Source organism: Leptodactylus fuscus, chromosome 9 (assembly GCF_031893055.1).
Source record: "Leptodactylus fuscus isolate aLepFus1 chromosome 9, aLepFus1.hap2, whole genome shotgun sequence".
Classification (NCBI taxonomy): Eukaryota; Metazoa; Chordata; class Amphibia; order Anura; family Leptodactylidae; genus Leptodactylus; species Leptodactylus fuscus.
Window position 1 is genome coordinate 87,078,193 of NC_134273.1, and position 23,654 is coordinate 87,101,846.

The following is a 23,654-nucleotide window of genomic DNA, read 5'->3' on the forward strand; positions in this document are numbered from 1 at the left end:
TCTATTTTATTTTTTTGGTGGAGGATGCGGGCATGGATCCAGCTAACTCTCTATTTATTGTTTGTGTATGCAGACCGTGAGGTTATTACATGCAGAATATTACTATGTGCAGCCATTATTTCCATGTACAGATTATTTGGTGGATTATTGCTATAGGCAGATAAAATATGCAGATCCTTATTATATGCACAGTATGTTTCTATGCAGATTACTTTACATATCTTTCTATGCAGATTTTTGCACGTGTCATTTTTCTGTGCATATTATTATTACATGCAGACTGTTATGCGGATCATTTTCATATGCAGATAGATTTTTAAATAAATATTTATTCAATGGTGACGGCGACACTTTCCCTTGTGAAACCTGAGTGTGAAGTTGTCAGGTTGTCATTTGCAGGTGGTATGAGTGTGTAGTCACTTTCAGCCTGACTGATACGAGTGTCATTTCCCGCTGCCTGTAGTGTCACTGCATCTATATATGTGTGTATTTATTTATTTCTATATACTTTTTTGCATTCTAGATACAAGTGGGTAAGTTTAACCAGACGATCACCATGCTGCACCTGGCCGGGGTAGAGATGTCCATCATCGTCTCCATCGTGGTCTTCATCGTACTGTTACTCCTCTGTGTAGTGGGTAAGTTCTGCACCCGATATCTTCTGACCTGTTCCCTCATTGGGTCACACCATGGAGCCGCTCCACCTCTGGGATGTTAACTCTCCACTTTCTCATCTTTTAGCTCTCTTTGTTTTCTGCACCAAGAGTCGCAGGGCTGAGCGCTACTGGCAGAAGACGCTGGTGCAGATGGAGGAGATGGAGTCACAGATACGAGAGGAGATCCGCAAAGGTAAAGAATGAAGCAAAGAATCTTCTGTGCAGGGACAACATTGCTTTATTACTACATGTGCTGGGGTATTTGGAAATGCATGGGGAAGGGGGTGCAAGATGAGATAGGGGGAGCACTAGGACCCTGATGCAAGTGGCCCCCTATCTTACACTAGACTGTATAGGGCCTATACTGTATATAATACACAGGTCAAGAATTATTCAGGGCTCCAAGATCAGGAGCTCCAGTACAGTCAGTGCCGATATTCCCCAGTAACTTCAAATTTTTTATCCTGACCCTTAATTTATCAGTAAAGTTTCCTGTTTTCTGTTTTTGCAGGATTTGCAGAACTACAGACCGATATGACAGACCTGACCAAGGAACTAAACCGCAGCCAGGGAATCCCATTCCTGGAGTACAAACATTTTGTGACTAGAACTTTCTTTCCAAAGGTAATGTAGCTTGAAAAAGAGTCTTGTGTCCTGAAATGGCTGATAACAGATAGTAATAGATTGTATTCTCCTGTCCTACAGTCGGCCTCTCCTGACATGGCTGATAACAGATAGTAATAGATTGTATTCCCTTGTCCTACAGTCGGCCTCTCCTCTCCTGACATGGCTGATAACAGATAGTAATAGATTGTATTCCCCTGTCCTACAGTCGGCCTCTCCTCTCCTGACATGGCTGATAACAGATAGTAATAGATTGTATTCTCCTGTCCTACAGTCGGCCTCTCCTGACATGGCTGATAACAGATAGTAATAGATTGTATTCCCCTGTCCTACAGTCGGCCTCTCCCCTCCTGACATGGCTGATAACAGATAGTAATAGATTGTATTCCCCTGTCCTACAGTCGGCCTCTCCTCTCCTGACATGGCTGATAACAGATAGTAATAGATTGTATTCTCCTGTCCTACAGTCGGCCTCTCCCCTCCTGACATGGCTGATAACAGATAGTAATAGATTGTATTCCCCTGTCCTACAGTCGGCCTCTCCTGACATGGCTGATAACAGATAGTAATAGATTGTATTCCCCTGTCCTACAGTCGGCCTCTCCCCTCCTGACATGGCTGATAACAGATAGTAATAGATTGTATTCCCCTGTCCTACAGTCGGCCTCTCCTCTCCTGACATGGCTGATAACAGATAGTAATAGATTGTATTCTCCTGTCCTACAGTCGGCCTCTCCCCTCCTGACATGGCTGATAACAGATAGTAATAGATTGTATTCCCCTGTCCTACAGTCGGCCTCTCCCCTCCTGACATGGCTGATAACAGATAGTAATAGATTGTATTCTCCTGTCCTACAGTCGGCCTCTCCTCTCCTGACATGGCTGATAACAGATAGTAATAGATTGTATTCCCCTGTCCTACAGTCGGCCTCTCCTCTCCTGACATGGCTGATAACAGATAGTAATAGATTGTATTCCCCTGTCCTACAGTCGGCCTCTCCCCTCCTGACATGGCTGATAACAGATAGTAATAGATTGTATTCCCCTGTCCTACAGTCGGCCTCTCCTGACATGGCTGATAACAGATAGTAATAGATTGTATTCTCCTGTCCTACAGTCGGCCTCTCCTGACATGGCTGATAACAGATAGTAATAGATTGTATTCCCTTGTCCTACAGTCGGCCTCTCCTCTCCTGACATGGCTGATAACAGATAGTAATAGATTGTATTCTCCTGTCCTACAGTCGGCCTCTCCTGACATGGCTGATAACAGATAGTAATAGATTGTATTCCCCTGTCCTACAGTCGGCCTCTCCCCTCCTGGCTGATAACAGATAGTAATAGATTGTATTCCCCTGTCCTACAGTCGGCCTCTCCTCTCCTGACATGGCTGATAACAGATAGTAATAGATTGTATTCCCCTGTCCTACAGTCGGCCTCTCCTCTCCTGACATGGCTGATAACAGATAGTAATAGATTGTATTCTCCTGTCCTACAGTCGGCCTCTCCTCTCCTGACATGGCTGATAACAGATAGTAATAGATTGTATTCCCCTGTCCTACAGTCGGCCTCTCCCCTCCTGACATGGCTGATAACAGATAGTAATAGATTGTATTCCCCTGTCCTACAGTCGGCCTCTCCTCTCCTGACATGGCTGATAACAGATAGTAATAGATTGTATTCTCCTGTCCTACAGTCGGCCTCTCCTGACATGGCTGATAACAGATAGTAATAGATTGTATTCTCCTGTCCTACAGTCGGCCTCTCCTCTCCTGACATGGCTGATAACAGATAGTAATAGATTGTATTCTCCTGTCCTACAGTCGGCCTCTCCTGACATGGCTGATAACAGATAGTAATAGATTGTATTCCCCTGTCCTACAGTCGGCCTCTCCGCTCCTGACATGGCTGATAACAGATAGTAATAGATTGTATTCCCCTGTCCTACAGTCGGCCTCTCCCCTCCTGACATGGCTGATAACAGATAGTAATAGATTGTATTCTCCTGTCCTACAGTCGGCCTCTCCTCTCCTGACATGGCTGATAACAGATAGTAATAGATTGTATTCCCCTGTCCTACAGTCGGCCTCTCCCCTCCTGACATGGCTGATAACAGATAGTAATAGATTGTATTCTCCTGTCCTACAGTCGGCCTCTCCCCTCCTGACATGGCTGATAACAGATAGTAATAGATTGTATTCTCCTGTCCTACAGTCGGCCTCTCCTCTCCTGACATGGCTGATAACAGATAGTAATAGATTGTATTCTCCTGTCCTACAGTCGGCCTCTCCTCTCCTGACATGGCTGATAACAGATAGTAATAGATTGTATTCCCCTGTCCTACAGTCGGCCTCTCCCCTCCTGACATGGCTGATAACAGATAGTAATAGATTGTATTCTCCTGTCCTACAGTCGGCCTCTCCCCTCCTGACATGGCTGATAACAGATAGTAATAGATTGTATTCTCCTGTCCTACAGTCGGCCTCTCCCCTCCTGACATGGCTGATAACAGAGAGTACTAGAGCACACATAGCTATGCCCCCAATAGGGAGGGATGGGATGAGCAGACTGCAGGGCGCTATAACTTCTCGGCCTGTCCTCCGGGACACTGTATTGGATGTGATTCTGAGCAGATCTTTGTCCCTCTCGTACAGGAGACTGAGCAGACACATCTTATGTAATTAGTAATTATTGCAGAGATTTGGCTGCGGCCCATGGACTAGGTGGGGGCCTCAATAGAGAATATGGGGGGGGGGGGCAGGCGGTATATGAGGCTGTAAATACAGAAGAGGAATTGAGAAGACCTGAGCGTTGCAGAGCGATGAATGTGGCCGCGCAGATCCTGATCTCAGGGTGACGGAATCTTTATTTTGAGGAGATGAAAAAAGGAAGGAAACCACATGTCATGTACACAGCAGAGCGTCGTCAGGGATCTACTTCCCATTCTGGAGACATCTGTCCCATGGCGCGGATTTTCAGGGCAGAGGTCCCCATGGTCATCAATAAGATGGGGCCCTGACATAGTCTATAGAATTGAGACATGTCCATAAATGACATAGAAACCCGCTGAGCTCAATCAGAATGGTGTAATGTTTCATTTCACCTGTGGTGGCGCTATAGGGAAATTGAATACTCACTGTTGGTTCCCTCCATAGATCGCAATTGATCGCTGGAGATCTCGGCTGAAGAATCTCATGTGGTCAGCTTATCATAAAGGGAAACTGGTGAAGACGAGACTTACGTCTTATCCTTTGTTTCTTGCAGTGTTCCTCCATCTACGAGGAATGTTACATCCTACCCCCGAATAACTTCAACACCCAGCTGGGGATGCATGTCCCGGAGATGCACCCCTTACTGCGTGCAGAATGGAGGGTGAGTCTTTTACCATGTCTGTGACTAATCCCCAGAGTCGCTGGAGATTCCCGGCAGTTTCCTTCCATGTTGGGGGTTTCCTTCGCTGTCATTTTCTTACAATCTCACATTTACTTTTACTTTTGATTTTCGTTCTTGGTACGTCAGACACGACCATTGATCTTGGAGCAGCCACATTAGGGGTGTCACAGCCCCGCCTCCTTTATGACTGTCCCCCCTGTTGTGATCTCTTATACACCCCTGTATAGGGGCTCACAATCCCTACCCGTCTCTGTTCCCTCTCCATCCTTGCCCGTCCCGTCTCTGTTCCCTCTCTATCCTCGCCCGTCCCGTCTCTGTTCCCTCTCTATCCTCGCCCGTCCCGTCTCTGTTCCCTCTCTATCCTCGCCCGTCCCGTCTCTGTTCCCTCTCTATCCTCGCCCGTCCCGTCTCTGTTCCCTCTCCATCCTTGCCCGTCCCGTCCATGTTCTCTCTCCATCCTCGCCTGTCCCGTCTCTGTTCCCTCTCCATCCTTGCCCGTCCCGTCTCTGTTCCCTCTCCATCCTTGCCCGTCCCGTCTCTGTTCCCTCTCCATCCTTGCCCGTCCCGTCTCTGTTCTCTCTCCATCCTTGCTCGTCCCGTCCATGTTCCCTCTCCATCCTCGCCTGTCCCGTCTCTGTTCCCTCTCTATCCTCGCCCGTCCCGTCTCTGTTCCCTCTCTATCCTCGCCCGTCCCGTCTCTGTTCCCTCTCCATCCTTGCCCGTCCCGTCCATGTTCTCTCTCCATCCTCGCCTGTCCCGTCTCTGTTCCCTCTCCATCCTTGCCCGTCCCGTCTCTGTTCCCTCTCCATCCTTGCCCGTCCCGTCTCTGTTCCCTCTCCATCCTCGCCCGTCCCGTCTCTGTTCTCTCTCCATCCTTGCTCGTCCCGTCCATGTTCCCTCTCCATCCTCGCCTGTCCCGTCTCTGTTCCCTCTCTATCCTCGCCCGTCCCGTCTCTGTTCCCTCTCTATCCTCGCCCGTCCCGTCTCTGTTCCCTCTCCATCCTCGCCCGTCCCGTCTCTGTTCCCTCTCTATCCTCGCCCGTCCCGTCCATGTTCCCTCTCCATCCTCGCCTGTCCCGTCTCTGTTCCCTCTCCATCCTTGCCTGTCCCGTCTCTTCTCCCTCTCCATCCTCGCCCGTCCCGTCTGTTCCCTCTCCATCCTCGCCCGTCCCGTCTGTTCCCTCTCCATCCTCGCCTGTCCCGTCTCTATTCCCTCTCTATCCTCGCCCGTCCCGTCCATGTTCCCTCTCCATCCTTGCCCGTCCTGTCTCTTCTCCCTCTTCCTTCCCATTTCCCATCTAATAAAATTTTTTTAATAAAACCATTTTGCCCGTCAGTTTCATCTGCAGATTTCTTTGCCGGACCCCAGACAGTCATGGCCGCCAATTCCTGCATTGTATATAGAGAGATTACTAAGAATACCCAAATCTCCTGGATCCCCGTCGGCCTCTGGGGACCCTGACACATGAGCGCTCTGTAGGGCCGCTGCAGGATTAAGAGTTAATGAAGTGTCCCCTGTGTTTATGTGATTAGTGCGGACGCTCCCCGCTCCCCTTCCTCCTCCTATGGAATTTAGGCTGCAACACCCGAATCCCCCGACCCTGGGCTGTTTGTTTTGGCTCAGGCAGGCGGACATGAAAGGGGTCTCATACAATGCAGAGAACTGGTGACATTGGGAGGGAACTGCAAGATATACGGATAGATCTGAAGGGGTATACAGGATCCAAAAACGACCATCCACATCCATAGCCACGTCCATATCTGGGACGGACATTCAGGGACTGGGGGATTTGTATCCACACAAAGTCTCTAGGACAACAATACTCATATTATACGAATCTCTCAGTAGTGCAGCCTCAAGCTTTGGGCCTGTAACCTCATGTGACAATATCTCAGCCCCGGAGAAAGATATTAGAGAGCGGTTTTCATCTTTTTAATGCACATTTGAGGGTCTTCTATGAATGTCTTACTTCAATAGCCCAACAGTAATACAGAGACCAAGTAACATGTCATTACCCAGACCTAAGGAACGAGCAGCCACGTGAGAGGGTTCCCTATTCCTTATGTCTTTCTCCGTTCAATCTTATATTTCATGACCCCTTTTCTTACTCTTCTTGTTTATGTCACTGAGACTCATCTTGTAGGAAATCACAAATTATCTTGTGAATCCGGGACAAGAATATATACCCTATATATCCTTAATATCCTACAATTTTCACTCTGGCCGCTAAGCCTAATAATAGACTGACACTTGCCAATTCTGTAGGGGTTTTCTGTGCAGCAGCATCATAAATAGGATTACAATAGAAGATAACACTCTATAGATAACACTGCTACTGACAATAGACAATGTCACCGCTTATCTTCTCCCTCTCCCTGCTTAGAGCATCTCTAGAAAACTCTCCCATAGACCATAATGGGCCTCAAATTCCCTTTAAGCTCTACCCCACTCCCACCCATGAGTACCTCCGAATCTGCATATAAACACCAATGTTATACAAAGCTTCATCTCTTTGTGCGAGAACAGGACTGTCGGGATTTATGATTTTACTTATTGCACAATGAAAAGTTCTGCCACAATTTTTCAATACCTCTTCCTGCTGTCAGTGAAAGGAAACATTGTAATGTATATCCCGAGGCTCCAGTGCGGTGCGAGCGCCCTGATATTTCGTACTGAGCTCTGACAGGACAGGTTTTCAGCCTCTGGACAGGGACAGGAAGGTTCCTATTCACTGACAGCAAGCAGGGATCTGGGAAATGGTGAAGGACTGCTCCACATCATCTATCCTGTATACAATTCCTGCAGCACTTTATTAGCTCTCGTCTCTATGGCAGGTTCCAGAGAATTGCCGCACAAATATGGAGGAAGGAATCGCCACCTTGTCCACGCTGCTCAGTAACCGTCACTTCCTGATCACGTTCATCCACGCGGTGGAGGCGCAGAAGGACTTCGCTGTACGGGACAGGTACCGCCGCTACTGCTCATTATAAAATCCTCCCCGTCCTTGGGTGACTTTCGCCTGAGGCCGCACGAGGGACGTGTTTTATAGACGGAGAAATCTGCAAGTGAAAATTATCTGGGAGATCTCGCGCAGATCGCTGCTACATATTCAGCAGGTGGCAGTGAATTCTTTATCTTTTATGGGGGGGGGGGGGGTTTTCAATAGTTTTTTGTTACTTGGTCATATTTTACCAAAAAACACCAACAACCCCCACAAGTTCCCGTTTTCTCCATCCGCCCCATGCTCCGGCTCTTCTGACCCTCGTTCTCCCTTATCTCCCCCTTTCAGATGTAACTTGGCCTCTCTGCTCACCATCGCCCTGCACGGAAAGCTGGAGTACTACACGAGTATCATGAAGGATCTGCTGGTCGATCTCATAGACTCCTCGGCCTCCAAAAACCCCAAACTGATGCTGCGCAGGACGGAGTCGGTGGTGGAGAAGATGCTGACCAATTGGATGTCCATCTGCATGTACAGCTGTCTGAGGGTACGGAGATGACATGGCGTCTGTGTCCAGCGCGGCTGTACTGCCCCGCCATGTTGTCTCTTGGGTCATACAATAATATATGGACATAATATCACCAAGGGCCTGTGTGCACTGACCGAAGCACAACACTACTCTTAATGGATATTGAGTTCTCCATTTTCCATGCCGGAAGTGAAGGTGCAACTAAAAATTCCTTCCTCCAAATTATTAAAACAATAACCTCTCCCAGTAGCCAGATTTCTATCGCCCTCGCTGCTGCCTCCCTGACATTGAGGTGAAAGGTTGCAGGTTGTGTTATGATAGTGAAGCCCCCCAGTAATAAGCGTGGGCTGTAGGGAGCGGGGTCGGGGAGTGGGCTGGAATTGATTAGTTCCAGTCACTTGGACTGAGCAAACAAATCCAAATATAATTAGCCCAGTGACAGGCGATCCCGGGTCTGGGGGGGGGGGGGGGCGGCCAGGGGGGACCGCACTGACTGACTGCACCCAGACGTCCTGGATTACTATATCAGACTTTAGGGAAGGATCTGTAGGATTATCACTCTCCGTCTGTGCGGCCATTGCTGGATCGCCTCCATTGACCCCGCCACCCCTCACAACATGGGATATATTATTACAGCGTATACAGCTGCCTGACATCTGTCTCCGTGTTGCTGATGTGTTCCCAGCGTTCAGTTACATGTAAGGGCTTCACCCCTACATCCAAAAATCCAAGACAATTTTCATTCTTGTCTCTTCCTATTCCGTCTCTATGGCTAGAATTCTTTTCCGTTTGATTATCTGTTCCTGGGAAAGTTGGGTAGCGATAATGCATCAGTGTAGAATTAGACACTCGCGGGTTCTGTGATCTTAATCCACTTGTCTTTCCGCAGGAGACAGTAGGAGAGCCATTTTTCTTGCTGTTGTGCGCCATAAAGCAGCAAATCAATAAGGGATCCATTGACGCCATCACGGGGAAGGCCAGATACACGCTGAACGAGGAATGGCTTCTGAGGGAGAATATCGAAGCCAAACCCATGGTAAGTAGCGCCACCCACAGGATGGGGGATGACATGGCTGACAGGCTGCGTAATGTATGACATGTGGTCCCATAGGAAGCAATACAGCCGCCATCTTGTCTTCATGCAGGATAAGAAGGGTCATACTGTATATAGTAGAGAGGGCCCCGTATACGAGTATCTTGGCCTGTAAGATGGGACATTTGTGCAGATTCACCTTCCATTGGGAAAGTGGATACAAAAAGTGAAGTGACATCATCAGAGTGGGCGTGGCTTCTCTTATGTACGCGCAGCTTCACAGAATGAAAAAGTGACATCATCAGAGTGGGCGTGGCTTTCTCTTGAGTCCACACAGGTTGACAGAATGAAAAATGAGCACAAAAATATTTCATGTTTTTACAAAACGAGGTGAAGCGTTACATATGTGATATATGACAGGACTCGGCCATTGTTCTCCGAGCCGTCTCTTCTAACGTTCCCTGAAATATCCCAGACAGGGGAGAGATGGAGCCCCCGGGGGCCCCGTCCGCCCCGTCCTGGAGAATGGATGGAGGAGCTGCCCCTGGAGAGCTGTGATTTATGGCTCCTTGCTCAGGGGGAGAGCGGGACAGACAGAAGCCACGGGCGGGCGGCCGCTCACATCCGAGGTAGTCAAAGTGTCATCTCAGGAAAGTAACAAGGACAAGGCACACACGGGGTTAATCGCTGGAGAATCCGATGTGATGTATTTTAGTATTTCATAGTTTTCAAGATTTATTAATAGCATCACAGCTGAGGGTTTGTTACAATTGTATCCAGTCTTCAGTGAGATGAACAATCTGGACTTCAGACTGATACAATCTCCCTGCGCTGTTACATTGTAGCAAAGTATCAGGAGAGAGATCAGTACAGAAGAATTATAACTTACATTCTCGCATCCCAGTAATATCGCCTAGAACATGTGATATACATGTATGTAAGAAGAACAGAGGAGTCTGGATACAATGAAAGTTATCTCCTATCTAGTAATGGACGCCGTCCCCTCCGCTGACCTCTAGTGATGTCACCACTGATTATATCAGCAATGTCTCTTTAAGACTTCACACTATCAGATTTCAGTCATTCAGATTATAGAGTAATTAAGTTATCTCATTAAGAGGTAATTATAGAAGAATGTCTTATAATAGCCAGTAAGTAATACAGAGATACAGGACGGAGGTAGAAATGGAAGAGAGAAAAGCGAGACATCAGGACATATATATATATACCTCTGTATACTGTGTACATACATTACATTACTTATCCTAGATTATGGGGATAATGTCACTCCTTAGGGAGAGACCACCTTTTCAGGTGTGTGGAGACTTATACAGCCATAGGCAAGGGAACATGGGAAGAATATGCAAATCTGTCTCCCAAGATGTAAACCGGGAGACAGTGCCTCTGTTATGCTGCCCTCTATGGGAAGCACCCTGAACATCATCCCCGACTTTCCCAGAAGCCTTCACTGCATGATGCGAGGTTATAACCAAATCAATTTCTTAGCTACGGACGGCATTGTTTCTGTCTGGTTGGACCTCATCAGTGCAGCCTAGAGAGAACTGATTTGGTAGACTTCTTATTTTGGTGTTATCATTGGTCAGTGACTAATCCCCTGTCTTGTCCTCTCTTGGCAGAATATCAATGTCTCCTTCCAGGGCTGCGGCATGGACTCGCTGACCGTTCGCGTGCTGGACACAGACACCGTCAGCCAGTGTAAAGAGAAAATACTTGAAGCTTTCTGCAAGAACTTGCCTTACTCACAGTGGCCACAAGTAGAAGATGTGGATTTAGGTAAACATGGGGGATTCTTATAGGAACATCACACTAATGGCATGGTACCGTACAGGGCAAATTCACCAAATTCACAAGTTGTGTGTGACTTCGGCTGTATGTATCTGTATACAGAGTCTGTGGTCAGGGCAGTGACATTGATGTGCACGGTCAGTCCATATGACATCATCGATGCTCTTTCTCCCCCCTATAGAATGGTTTGCGTTCAGTTCGAGGGGCTACATCCTGCGAGACCTCGATGACTCGTCCGTCATGGAAGACGGAAGGAAGAAACTAAACACCTTGTCGCACTATAAGGTACCTGAACACCTCCAGCTATGACCGTGTGATATCGCGCTGCCATATACTGCGGCGCTGTGTGTGGATATTACACTTCTCTATTATATCTAGTATGATGAGCGTTTTTTACCTGCCAGGTCTGTGACGGAGCGTCGCTGGCGATGAGTCTGAAAGATCAGCGAGATAACACGCTTGGCCGAGGTGAGATACTCTGCGGGTCAGACAATGGAATATTCCGGGTTTATGTACAAATTGTATAATGTGAATGTCGTGTTCACACTCAGCTGACACCTGTGTAAGGTCGGATCCATTCGCACCGCCGCCCGGACACAACAACTATCTGCAATGGCGGCAGCGACTGGACAATAAACAGAACTTTCTCTCTTTTTTTGCAGTGAAAGATTTGGACACAGACAAGTATTTCCATTTGGTAAGTAATGTCTCCTTGTGTGTGCAGAGTACGGGGGGCCACGTATCATCTACTCTACTCACATCCAAAGCTGCATCAAACCGATCTGAGACTGTGGAGGATCTGCTGCTGCAAACTTCTCACATACAGTTTTCTGTAAAAAGAAAAAACACCATAAAAAAATCCATAACACAATTAGCCGCAGCCAACGTCATGACACGTAAAAAAAAATAACCGCCAAGTGATAAAAAGCCAAGAGAGCTGGGTAAGGGGACGGGGGGGGGGGGGGGGGGGGGGGACGGGGGGGGGGTCCTAAACAGCTCATAAGGAACTAGAGAGCGGCCCCTGGAAGAAGGCAACGGCCAAGTGTATATTTATAGAAGGTAAAGCGGAGCAGACGGCAGCGGGACGGCAGATCATCTACAGATAGTGTGCAAGGCTTTCTAATTGGAAGCAGCCTGCACTCCGCCAGCTCCAGCAAGGGGTCAGCGGAGGAATGCCGGGTTACAGCCGTGACCCCCAGACTCCGTCATGGCAGAAATACTACAACATGACAGCTGCATGGCGGTACATCGCCCACATAACGTCTCTATCCCTCCCGACATTCTCCCACTTGTGGCCATGTTTGCATAGGCCACGCCCCTTCAAGGGCTGTTCCACAGGACTATCCTGTATATATATATATATATATATATATATATATATATATATATATATATATGGGACTGACATGTAGTACAATAATCCACTGCCCGACCAGGCCCCAGCTCAGCGGCACTGCATCCTCCGTGTCCATCGGTGGGAAGAAGCAGAGATGCCCTGACCCCAATATTAATCTATTCCAGGTCCTCCCGACTGACGACATCCTCGAGAATAAGAAATCTCATCGGCAGAGTCACAGGAAGAAGGTTCTACCCGAAATCTATCTCACCCGCCTCCTCTCTACAAAGGTACGAAAATCTGTTCTGGAGGTGACGCTTCTGTCAGCAATGGAGAATTACAGAGCGCGAGCCAAAGTCAGCAGACACGAAATGTCAGAAGGCCGATCTCAGGATGGCGGGTAGCATACATAGCCCCTCTGCTGATCCCGGACCTTATATAGGGACCCCCATCGCCCCCCTGACCCCTATATACATGGGCTGATGGTTCCGTCTGTTGGGGCTCATCCTCTGTATTACTTTTTGTTTCTAGGGAACATTACAGAAATTCCTGGACGACCTTTTCCGAGCCATCCTCAGCATCTGCGACGACCAGCCGCCCCTCGCCATCAAATACTTCTTTGACTTCCTTGAGGAACAGGCAGAGAAGAGAGGAATCTCCGACCCAGATACGCTGCACATATGGAAGACCAACAGGTACGGAAACCTCTGCCGCGTCCAGGCCTACGTATAGCAAAACCCAGAAGAACAGCGATCCAGTAAAGAAACCTTCCGCTTCCAATAGATCTGCTTGCTGTCAGTGTATGGAAACCCTCTTATGTACAGTAAGGATATAGACAGAAAAAATACTGCTGCAGAACTGACAAGTGTGAATTTACCTTAATAGGGTGACAAGCGTTCCTGAGGCCTGGTCTATATCTGTGTTTGGTATTCTGTTTGGGGAGCAATGAAACCACAAGGACCTCATAGACTATATTGGGTCCGTGTGTGTTCCACTCGGTGTCCGCATGAATCATGGGGAGAGAAAAGATCTGCTTGAAGTATTTTCCTCTCCACATGATTTGTGCGGACACCACGCGGACCCAGAATCCAGCACATTTGGGGTTGTGACCCCATCCCGTCACCGTTAGTAACCACATTCACAATCACTACTTGTAGTGACACAATTCGGCATGTAGCTGTGATCCCCTGTAAGGAGTCCTGCGCCCGTGTGACCAGTCTCATCATCCTCATCCCGCCGTCTCATCTTCTCTCCCCTCCAGTCTCCCCCTTCGCTTCTGGGTGAACATCCTGAAAAATCCAGAGTTTGTATTTGACATGGAGAAGTCGGACCACATGGACGCCTGCCTGTCGGTCATCGCCCAAGCGTTCATTGACGCCTGCTCCATCTCCGATATGCAACTGGGCAAGGTGAGACGGAGCGGCGGTGTACAGTGCGGGGCGCCTGTGTGTACATTGTGGGGCGCCTGCGTGTACAGTGCGGGGCGCCTGTGTGTACATTGTGGGGCGCCTGTGTGTACAGTGCGGGGCGCCTGCGTGTACATTGTGGGGCGCCTGTGTGTACAGTGCGGGGCGCCTGCGTGTACAGTGCGGGGCGCCTGCGTGTACATTGTGGGGCGCCTGCGTGTACAGTGCGGGGCGCCTGTGTGTACAGTGCGGGGCGCCTGCGTGTACAGTGCGGGGCGCCTGCGTGTACATTGTGGGGCGCCTGCGTGTACAGTGCGGGGCGCCTGCGTGTACAGTGAGGGGCGCCTGTGTGTACATTTTGGGGCGCCTGCGTGTACATTGTGGGGCGCCTGCGTGTTCATTGTGGGGCGCCTGCGTGTACAGTGCGGGGCGCCTGCGTGTACATTGTGGGGCGCCTGTGTGTACAGTGAGGGGCGCCTGCGTGTACAGTGCGGGGCGCCTGCGTGTTCATTGTGGGGCGCCTGCGTGTTCATTGTGGGGCGCCTGTGTGTACAGTGAGGGGCGCCTGTGTGTACATTGTGGGGCGCCTGTGTGTACAGTGTGGGGCTTCTGCGTGTACATTGTGGGGCGCCTGTGTGTACAGTGTGGGGCTTCTGCGTGTACATTGTGGGGCGCCTGTGTGTACAGTGAGGTGCGCCTGTGTGTACATTGTGGGGCGCCTGTGTGTACATTGTGGGGCGCCTGTGTGTACAGTGTGGGGCTTCTGCGTGTACATTGTGGGGCGCCTGTGTGTACAGTGTGGGGCTTCTGCGTGTACATTGTGGGGCGCCTGTGTGTACAGTGCGGGGCGCCTGTGTGTACATTGTGGGGCGTCTGCGTGTACAGTGCGGGGCGCCTGTGTGTACATTGTGGGGCGCCTGTGTGTACAGTGCGGGGCGTCTGCGTGTACAGTGCGGGGCGCCTGTGTGTACATTGCGGGGCGCCTGTGTGTACAGTGAGGGGCGCCTGTGTGTACAGTGCGGGGCGCCTGCGTGTACATTGTGGTGCGCCTGTGTGTACAGTGAGGGGCGCCTGCGTGTTCATTGTGGGGCGCCTGCGTGTACATTGTGGGGCGCCTGTGTGTACAGTGCGGGGCGCCTGCGTGTACAGTGCGGGGCGCCTGCGTGTACAGTGCGGGGCGCCTGCGTGTACATTGTGGGGCGCCTGTGTGTACAGTGAGGGGCGCCTGCGTGTTCATTGTGGGGCGCCTGCGTGTACATTGTGGGGCGCCTGTGTGTACAGTGCGGGGCGCCTGCGTGTTCATTGTGGGGCGCCTGCGTGTACATTGTGGGGCGCCTGTGTGTACAGTGCGGGGCGCCTGCGTGTACATTGTGGGGCGCCTGTGTGTACAGTGCGGGGCGCCTGCGTGTTCATTGTGGGGCGCCTGTGTGTACAGTGCGGGGCGCCTGCGTGTACATTGTGGGGCGCCTGTGTGTACAGTGCGGGGCGCCTGCGTGTTCATTGTGGGGCGCCTGCGTGTACATTGTGTATTTCCTTACTAATCTGTTTATTGCTTCCCTGTGACATGAAATATTATTTGGCAGCGTCCAGAAGCCGCACCGACAAGTTCACAAGCCCCCCAAATCTGCTCTGACAGCCCTCAGCCCATAGATCAGACTTACAGAGTGTATACAGATATATCTATATGTCCTGGGATCCTCTCTGGCCCTATAGTCAGCACATATTAAGCCCAGCGTCTTTGTAATACACATTCATTAACTTTTATGTTGCTGTATGGAAACTGTCAGCAAGTAGGATACTATCCCTATTCTCTGTGTTATTGTGCCAGGCTGCAATACATATTAAAGGATTAATAGGTGAAACAAATCTTTCACAGTAAGGACACCCAAAAATACACATTAGGAATGACAGATCTGTCAGCAGCAACTTACTGATGGTTTTCAAATAGAAATGAATAAACTGGAAAAGCACAAAAACAAAAAGCTGTAATTATCTGGTGTGTATGATGTTATACTCTAGTCACCTCCAGAGCTGCATTCCAGAGCCTGCACTCTGCTGGATTGCTGTGTGAGAGGTTTTCCCCCGCACATAGGTCTAACAGGTGCATTCAGTGACACAATCTAGAGCGAGCGCTCTCTAGACGTTCCGACCACTGCAATGAGTGAGGTAACCCCAAAGATGTCAGACACATGTGACGGGCTGCCTGTTACCTGCACATGGTGTCCTGTCAGCTGCAGTGTAGACTTTGCCTCCGGGGGTCTTCGCACAGCTGGGAATGTTTTCGGTGAGGAGAGTTCAGCAACCTACACTGATAAATACTTGCAGGAAACGGCCTTTAGGCATCAAAAGAGAGTTGAGGCGGCCACACACAGCGTGACAATGTCAGAGAGCGCCCCCTCCTCTCCATGGAGTGAAATGCTACTGTTTACAGTAAGGATTCATCTGTAGCCATTGCCCCCGCTGTCATGTGACCCGGCCCCATACTGCCGTAATCTCCAGTAACATCTGTATCTTTCCCAGGATTCACCCACCAACAAGCTGCTGTACGCCAAGGAAATCCCAGAATACCGCAAGATTGTGCAGAAATACTACCGCCAGATCAAGGAGATGAGTCCTCTGAGCGAGCAGGAGATGAACGCTCACCTGGCTGAAGAGTCACGGGTAAGAGAAAGGGAGACAACCTGGGTCTCCTTAGGGGGGCGCCACACCTTGGGTTGACCTCAGTGACATCTTCTCTCCATTTACCTTAGAAGTATCAGAATAAATTCAACACCAATGTAGCGTTGGCTGAAATCTACAAGTACGCCAAGAAGTACCGCTCACAGGTAAGCTGCGCCAAACTCTGACCGTAAAACACGCCAAGGTGACCTCAGGTCCTGACCGCTCTTTACCTTCATACCCCGCAGATCGTCAATGCCCTAGAAGCAAATCCCATCACCCGACGGGGCCAACTCCAGCACAAGTTCGAGCAGGTGATTGTCCTGATGGAGGACGACATCTACACGTGTAGCAGTGAAGCGTAGAAGGGGCCACATGGACCTCCCTCTTCTTCTGAGGTCTCGGAAGCAATTCCATGTTGCAGAATTCTTGGTCTTCAATGTTGGTGAAGCTTCCAGTGATGGCGATATTCGCTACCTCCAAGATGGCGGATATCCATGACCCTCTCAATGTGCACTGGACTCTACAGACAGCTGGCTCGAGAAGGTTACAGGTCATCACAAGGCCCATCTTGCCCAATTGAAGGACCTTCTTGCCCAAGAACTGCTGGGCTCCTGTGGACACGCGCTCTGTGCCAGCCCCGGGTCCTTTGCTGTAGGGCCACAGAACATTTCTCTGGTTTCTTCTTCCATTCTGCACTGCAGATGTGAAAAACTTTATCCCGCTCACCAAGGTCTGCGAACACTGCAAGGGCACAACCACTGGAGCTGCCAGGCCGTGATCCCCTCATGGGTTATAGACACACATCACTCTGCGAGTGCCTTATAGTCCTAGATCTCAGGATAATTAAAGGGATTGTTGTGATCTAGTGACACAATACAACGCTGTGCAAGAAACGCGCCGAGCTCCTGAGCCGCTCACTGTGCACTCACGTCCATTCCAGCCATCAGGAAAATGGGACTTGGTCTCTGCAGATCTGGTGCTGCAGGACCCCGGATATTGTGTCATTGGAACCGGGTAGGGGGTTGTCAGAAGCGTTTTGTAGGTTTCATGGACATTTCTGGAATATTAGACACTTACCTTACAACATCCCAACTGCAAGGTCCTGACAAGGTCCCAGCATTGCATCTGCTGACGGCCAGCCTATCCCTTTAACTATGGCTGCTCCTTGGTGCTGATTACAGTCCATATAGGTGATTATATAGTGAGATCGCTGCATTGTGGACAATGGAGGCCGACGTCCCCGGTAGCTGGCTATCAAACACACAGATATAATATATATGACAGAGCCGAGTATTGAACGCTGTGAAGATCTGCTGAGCAGAGAAGACGGATGAGCAGCCATTGTACTGGGGCAAAGGGTTAATTCCCCAGGGGTTTAGGGTAATGAAAGGGTTAGTTGTTACATTCCTTGGTGATCACGGGCAGTGAAGGGGTCTAAGCATAAATTCGGGTTCCCAGAAGGCCACGTTAGTAGCCCTGAACGCCAACCCTGGGCATAAAGAGTCCCATAACAGGGTGGTGACATCATCACGTCCCATGAGGTCACTAGTTATATGGTCGCAGTCAATGGCTGCCTTTAGGATCACAATGACCTGCAGTCCAGTGACCTAGGCAGCGCAAATGTACGACAAGTAGAGTCACGTTCACACCTCCAGGAATTAATGCAGATGTCTACTCACAACCAGATAAGTGACTGAGGTTTGTACAGCCCTGTTCACATTCACTAAAACATCCATTCACGTTATCTAGAGCTCAAGTTGAATAGCAACCATGAGAGCCCCCTTTGTGGTGACCATCTAGAGAGTCTTGGAGGAGTGTACTGTAGATGGCCTCTAGGGGCAGCACAGACATGTACAGGATCTCCCAGGGGGAAGCACAAGCAGGTTGCACCCATTTTTTTTGTGCAGACATCAGTGACTATTACCCCTCCCCCCAACACGACATCCTGGTGAGGCGACAGCCTTAATAGATAAGGGCAAATCTAAGACGACAAATCTTTGCAGACAATGGCGCTGCATACGCTGTGAACGGCCTGAAGAGTGGAATCTCAAATATTGGATTTTTTACTAGGACCTTCCAACCAAGCACCACCGCGGTCCATAGACTAATGGTAGATCGGTCTGAAATTCAGACTAACCCCGTACTGCCTCTTGTGTCAGAGGCGCCCCCTACAGCCGAGGCGATTATGCACACTGTATGTAGATGTATATAAAGCAAGATCCGGTTTATGTAAGAAAGTTCTATGTGAATGTTCTTTGTAATAAAATATTTAAAGTCTAAGACTGGTCTTATGGATTTCTGCACCTTGCACTCTAGTCACATCCAGAGCTGCACTGATAGTACTAGCCTGTCCCTGGCCGGGTGTCCTGCACCACCACGAGGCCCGCAGATACCAGGACACTGGACAGGTTTATTAAACACTTTATTCGGAATAGGTTAAAGGTCACATAAGTTAAAGATACAAGTTAAAACCCCTCCACCCCCCATGGGGTCACTTCTTCCCCTTCTTGCCACTTTTAGCTGTCGGCTTCTCCTCGGAGTCTTCTATTAAGAAAGGCTCAGCCCTCATCTTGGCCGGTTCCTTCCTGAGATATGGCTCTTCCACAGCTGCAGCCTTGGCCTTCGGCTTCTTGGCAGGTGCCGGGGATTTCTGCGTCTTCTCTGCGGCTCCTTTCTTTGGTTTGCTGGCCGCGGCCTTGAGACAACCAGAAGAAGTCACTGATGATACATAATATACTGACACCTCATAGCTTTACATTGTCCTCTAGATGCAGACCCAGACAAAGCCAAAATTCCATACCCTACCTCCACTTCTGTACTATCCCCCCTCCCTCCCAGTTGTGGCAGAGATACAACCCACATGTAGCCACCAGGCCCAAGGGGAATTGTAGTTCTCCCAACTAGACAGCAGCACAGACAAGGGGCCACCAAGTTCTGCCAGGAGTCATCTAAAGGCCAGGGATCTCCCACCATGGGACCAGCTGGAGATCCCAAGTCTGGGTCATGTGCATTGTACTGAACAAGGAGCAGCAGAGATGTCCTCACCTCAGGAGCCTTCTTCTTGCCTTTGGCTTCCTTTTCAGTGTTCTTATCTCCTACAAAGAAAGTCAGTTTTTTTTCGTCTTCCAAGAGTGACCTCACCCCCTCCCTTCCCCATGACCAGTGACCTCACCCCCTCCCTTCACCATGACCAGTGACCTCATCCCCCTCCCTTCCCCATGACCAGTGACCTCACCCCCTCCCTTCCCCATGACCAGTGACCTCATCCCCTCCCTTCCCCATGACCAGTGACCTCATCCCCTCCCTTCACCATGACCAGTAGCAGCCCCAATCCAGACTAATGTCCTCTATATGGTCCAAGAGCAGAGCCCCATGACCAAGAGTACAACCCTACAAGAGTCCCACCACCATATCACACTCTGTAGCATCAGGGATGGTTGTACAGGGAGACGTAGATATAACATGGTGCACAACAATACCCAGGTACCTTTAGATTCCTCCTGCTCAGCCTTTGGCTTTTTGGGAACCTTCTTGGTCACCTTCTTGACCTTCTCCTTTGATTGGACGTTGGGATCCACATTCTCAGACATTTTATCACCTCCAGCTTTAGCTCCAGGTTTGGCTAGCTGTGGAATAGAGAATAACCACCATCACAAGGATCAGCACAATAGACTACCACGTGACATGGCCAATGACTCCTTCTTGACCTAAGAGAACCATTTGATACCTTGAATCGGCCAGTGGCCCCAGTTGCGTTGGAGTCTGAAGGCCTGATGAGGATCCCCTTCTCAATGCCTTTATTCAAGGCCGTTTTCAGTAGGAACTTCAGCCTGGCCGGGTCTACGGTAGGGTGAGCGATCAGGATTCGATTGCGGATAGCTTGCGCCGATACCCCCCTCCGGTCAGAGTTCTTCTTGATTGCTTCCACCACCATGGACAGTGTTGTGGGGTGGCTCATGGTCTTCAACTTCACAACCTTAGACTTGACTGGGGTCGTCTCTGCAGATATTTTGAGCGTTAACCAGTCTTCAAACACATGACTCCTTTCTTGCAGAAACAGCACCCCCCCTGTCCACAGGTCATATGTGGTAGTGCAGCTCAGCTACTATAGCAGACAACCATGTGGAGGTCCAGCACGGTGTCTGTAGTGAAGTAGCCATGGGCACATAACCGTGCACATCCCAAAACACACAAGACATAATGCAGCAGACTGGTCCATTTAAAGGGGCGTTCCTAATCTGAGCCTGTACAGTCAGGTGATCACCACAGGCATCAAGCCAAGACACCTGGCAGACAGCACCTCTACAGGGGAAAAGTGGTATTACATGTAGCTGTACTCCTCTATTACATGTGAACTAGACAATACAACCCCAAGACCCAAACGCTTATTCTGCCTGCACACCATACATTCAGGAGGCATCAGTGACCCCCAGACACACAATAGCGCCCCCCAGGTGTGAGACCCATAATGCCACTCACTGCCCCCTCCTGCAGAGACAGCTTCAGGTTCCTTCTCCACAGCCCGAGCAGCAGCCACTTTCTTAGGAGCCATGATTCTACCTGACAGTCCCTAGAGCTCCCCCTGCAGGCTGGGCACCTTATATACACTGGACATCCCCTCCCAGTCTCCTCTGACCTGTTCTGCCTCCGCTCCAGCTGATGATCGTTTCTAAATTTCCTCCACTTTGCTCATCTCCATAGACCCTGCGCCTTGTAAGCTGTAGGCTGGGGCTGAGAATACGTATGGCGGCGCTATAGGTGAGTCTTAGGTATTAGTATGGCCTTAAGCCCTTGGTCATAGGGTCTATAGGGCGGATGTATGAGCAGGTATGGCGATATTGTATGGACAATCCACTATGCTGTAGCTTATAGCACTGCTATGTCACTGTGCATATGGGCACTATATGGTACTATGTATATGGCACTCTTATATGGAGGCTTCTTTGTATGACGCTGTATGGTAGGTTACTAGTGCTAAGTACTGATAATGCCGCCATGCGACAGTCATGGTATATTTAGGCACAATACTGTATAGCAGTGTTACATGGTGGTATTATGTTACTATGTGGTACTAGTATATGAGTGCTGCATGGCGGTGTTATATGACGATACTATGGCAAGTATGCTGCTGTCATATGTTATTGGCATGTGGGTAGCCCATGGCTGTGTTGTATGGCACTAAGTGGTGGGATTATTTAAGTTCAATATGTTACCACTATGTACATATGTCCTCTATGGCAGTGTTATATGATAGCGTATGATGGTATTATTTAAGCAAAGTAGGGTAGTATTATGGAGGCACTGGATGATGGTATATTGGTTCTGTATGTCAGTATTATATGATACTGTATGGTGGTATTATTAGGGTAGTGTTATATAGGCACAGGTGGTATATTGTTCTGTATGGCAGTGTTATATGATACTGTATGGTGGTATTATTAGGGTAGTGTTATGTAGGCACTGTATGGTGGTATAGTGTTCTGTATGTTAGTATTACATGATAATGCATGGTGGTATTATTAGGGTACTGTTATATAGGCACAGTATGGTGGTATATTGTTCTGTATGACAGTGTTATATGATACTGTATGGTGGTATTATTAGGGTAGTGTTGTATAGGCACAGTATGGTGGTATATTGGTGCTGTATGGCAATGTTATATGATACTATATGGTGGTATTATTAGGGTAGTGTTATGTAGGCACTGTATGGTACTAGTATGTGGGTGCTATATGGTGGTGTTATTCATGTTACCACTGCGCTTGCCTGTTACCATATTGTTGCCCTCTTATAAGTGGGGGGCCCTTGTGGCCAATACCTCAGTATTATAGTGACTTTATTAACCCCCCGGACTCTTGCACAGTTGGACGGTGTAATCATTTACCCTTCTCCCCTCTGTCGCCCCCTGATGGTCATCACAATTATTACCAATTCACATCAATAAAGCAGGAGACAATGATGTAAAGCAGGAAACGTTTTATGTGGAAATATCTTCTATAACATTGTACAGAAAATACGAGACTACACTCAGGAATATTACAGCATTCAGAATCCCACCGGTGTATCCACACACCTACCCAGTGTGCACGGCGACGCGGGGGGATCTAGGCAGACATGCACGCCTACTCCGAATCTTGCAGGTAAATTCTCTATTTACAACATCAGAATGGTGACCGTTCCATGGAGGCCGCGGCTTGGCGTTGGTAGCACTGAGGGGACGCTTCGCCCCTTCTGCCTTGGTTACCTGGACGGAACTGGCTGCATAGACAAATTCCGTCTCTGAAGCCTCAACCTGGGGAAGGAGAACGCCAAAGATGTCTGCACCTCCTGTCACTGCCAGGAGGAAATGCAAGAGGTGGCAAGTAGAAGACGTGAGACGACTAATGGACTCACCCACTTGCATTTCCTGGACAATGTGACCACCAATGTCCTAGAAGACATTTGACCTTTCCAGATCGGCAGGAAACTAATGGAGTAAGTGGATTTATTGGGGGGCATTTAGGCCATAGATGAAGAGGTATCTGCAAATTTTAAGGGTCCGGCCAGGACCCCCGGCATTGGGTAAAATAAATAGGGTTAATTGAAGGGGCTCAGGAGTCACTACCTGGCTGGATTGTTCCTTGTGCTCCTTGGATGGGGCCTCTCCTACGCCAGCCTGGCTCATGGACATCTCTGAGGAACCTGCCAGTCCCACCAAACCACCTCCTGAAGATGGAGCCGAGATGGCCTGTGGGGTGCTCCGGGTGGCATGGACCGATTGGCGCTCATGGGCAATGTCTTTAGATTCTGGAAGATGCCAATAAACCGTATCTACCTGGGGTTGATGTCTGGAGAGCGGTCTTAGTGGGGCGGCCGCGGTTCGTGGTGCCCATTGTGGTCTCCTCTGGGCCTTCGTTCTATACCAATATTTAGTGGCAATGTTAGAAGAGGTCTCCAGATTGTGGGGCGGTGGGCTCAGGTCTGCCGGGTGGTGGGAACTTCAATTACACAAGAAAACATTTTTTTTTTTGGTTTTTTTTACTTGCAAAGTGCTGCTTATTACAGGTGCGAAGGGTCGGCCTATCCGTCACTACCAGACCTTACCGGGAGAAGCGCAAGACGATGGCTGGAAAACCTGCAAATATCTTACAAAAATATTCATCTCTTCTGTTGCATTGCAAAAAATTAGAGGAATGAACAGGCCGGAGACCGGGCATCGACCCCCAGGGAGCGGCGACTACGGGAGCAGCGGCGTCACATTGAGTCTCTCGTTATTTAGGGGGTGGGGG

At 49.4% G+C, this 23,654-nt stretch overlaps 1 protein-coding gene across 3 annotated transcripts in view; it reads left to right on the forward strand.

The window, feature by feature from the left end:
* Window positions 1-18,605, forward strand: part of PLXND1 (plexin D1) — a 73,045-nt gene extending 54,440 nt beyond the window's left edge. For 2 of the 3 annotated variants that reach the window (XM_075287290.1, XM_075287292.1), the window contains exons 20-36: window positions 524-638; window positions 742-849; window positions 1,168-1,280; window positions 4,545-4,652; window positions 7,509-7,639; window positions 7,964-8,162; window positions 9,034-9,180; window positions 10,815-10,971; window positions 11,165-11,268; window positions 11,388-11,451; window positions 11,646-11,680; window positions 12,505-12,609; window positions 12,851-13,014; window positions 13,581-13,728; window positions 16,246-16,386; window positions 16,476-16,550; window positions 16,632-18,605. In XM_075287290.1, the coding sequence (XP_075143391.1) occupies window positions 524-638; window positions 742-849; window positions 1,168-1,280; window positions 4,545-4,652; window positions 7,509-7,639; window positions 7,964-8,162; window positions 9,034-9,180; window positions 10,815-10,971; window positions 11,165-11,268; window positions 11,388-11,451; window positions 11,646-11,680; window positions 12,505-12,609; window positions 12,851-13,014; window positions 13,581-13,728; window positions 16,246-16,386; window positions 16,476-16,550; window positions 16,632-16,748 (2,031 nt within the window). In that variant the 3' untranslated portion in view covers window positions 16,749-18,605. The remainder of the gene's footprint in view (window positions 1-523; window positions 639-741; window positions 850-1,167; window positions 1,281-4,544; window positions 4,653-7,508; window positions 7,640-7,963; window positions 8,163-9,033; window positions 9,181-10,814; window positions 10,972-11,164; window positions 11,269-11,387; window positions 11,452-11,645; window positions 11,681-12,504; window positions 12,610-12,850; window positions 13,015-13,580; window positions 13,729-16,245; window positions 16,387-16,475; window positions 16,551-16,631) is intronic. The other variant, XM_075287291.1, reaches the window with a different exon arrangement.
* Window positions 18,606-23,654: the final 5,049 nt, after the last annotated feature.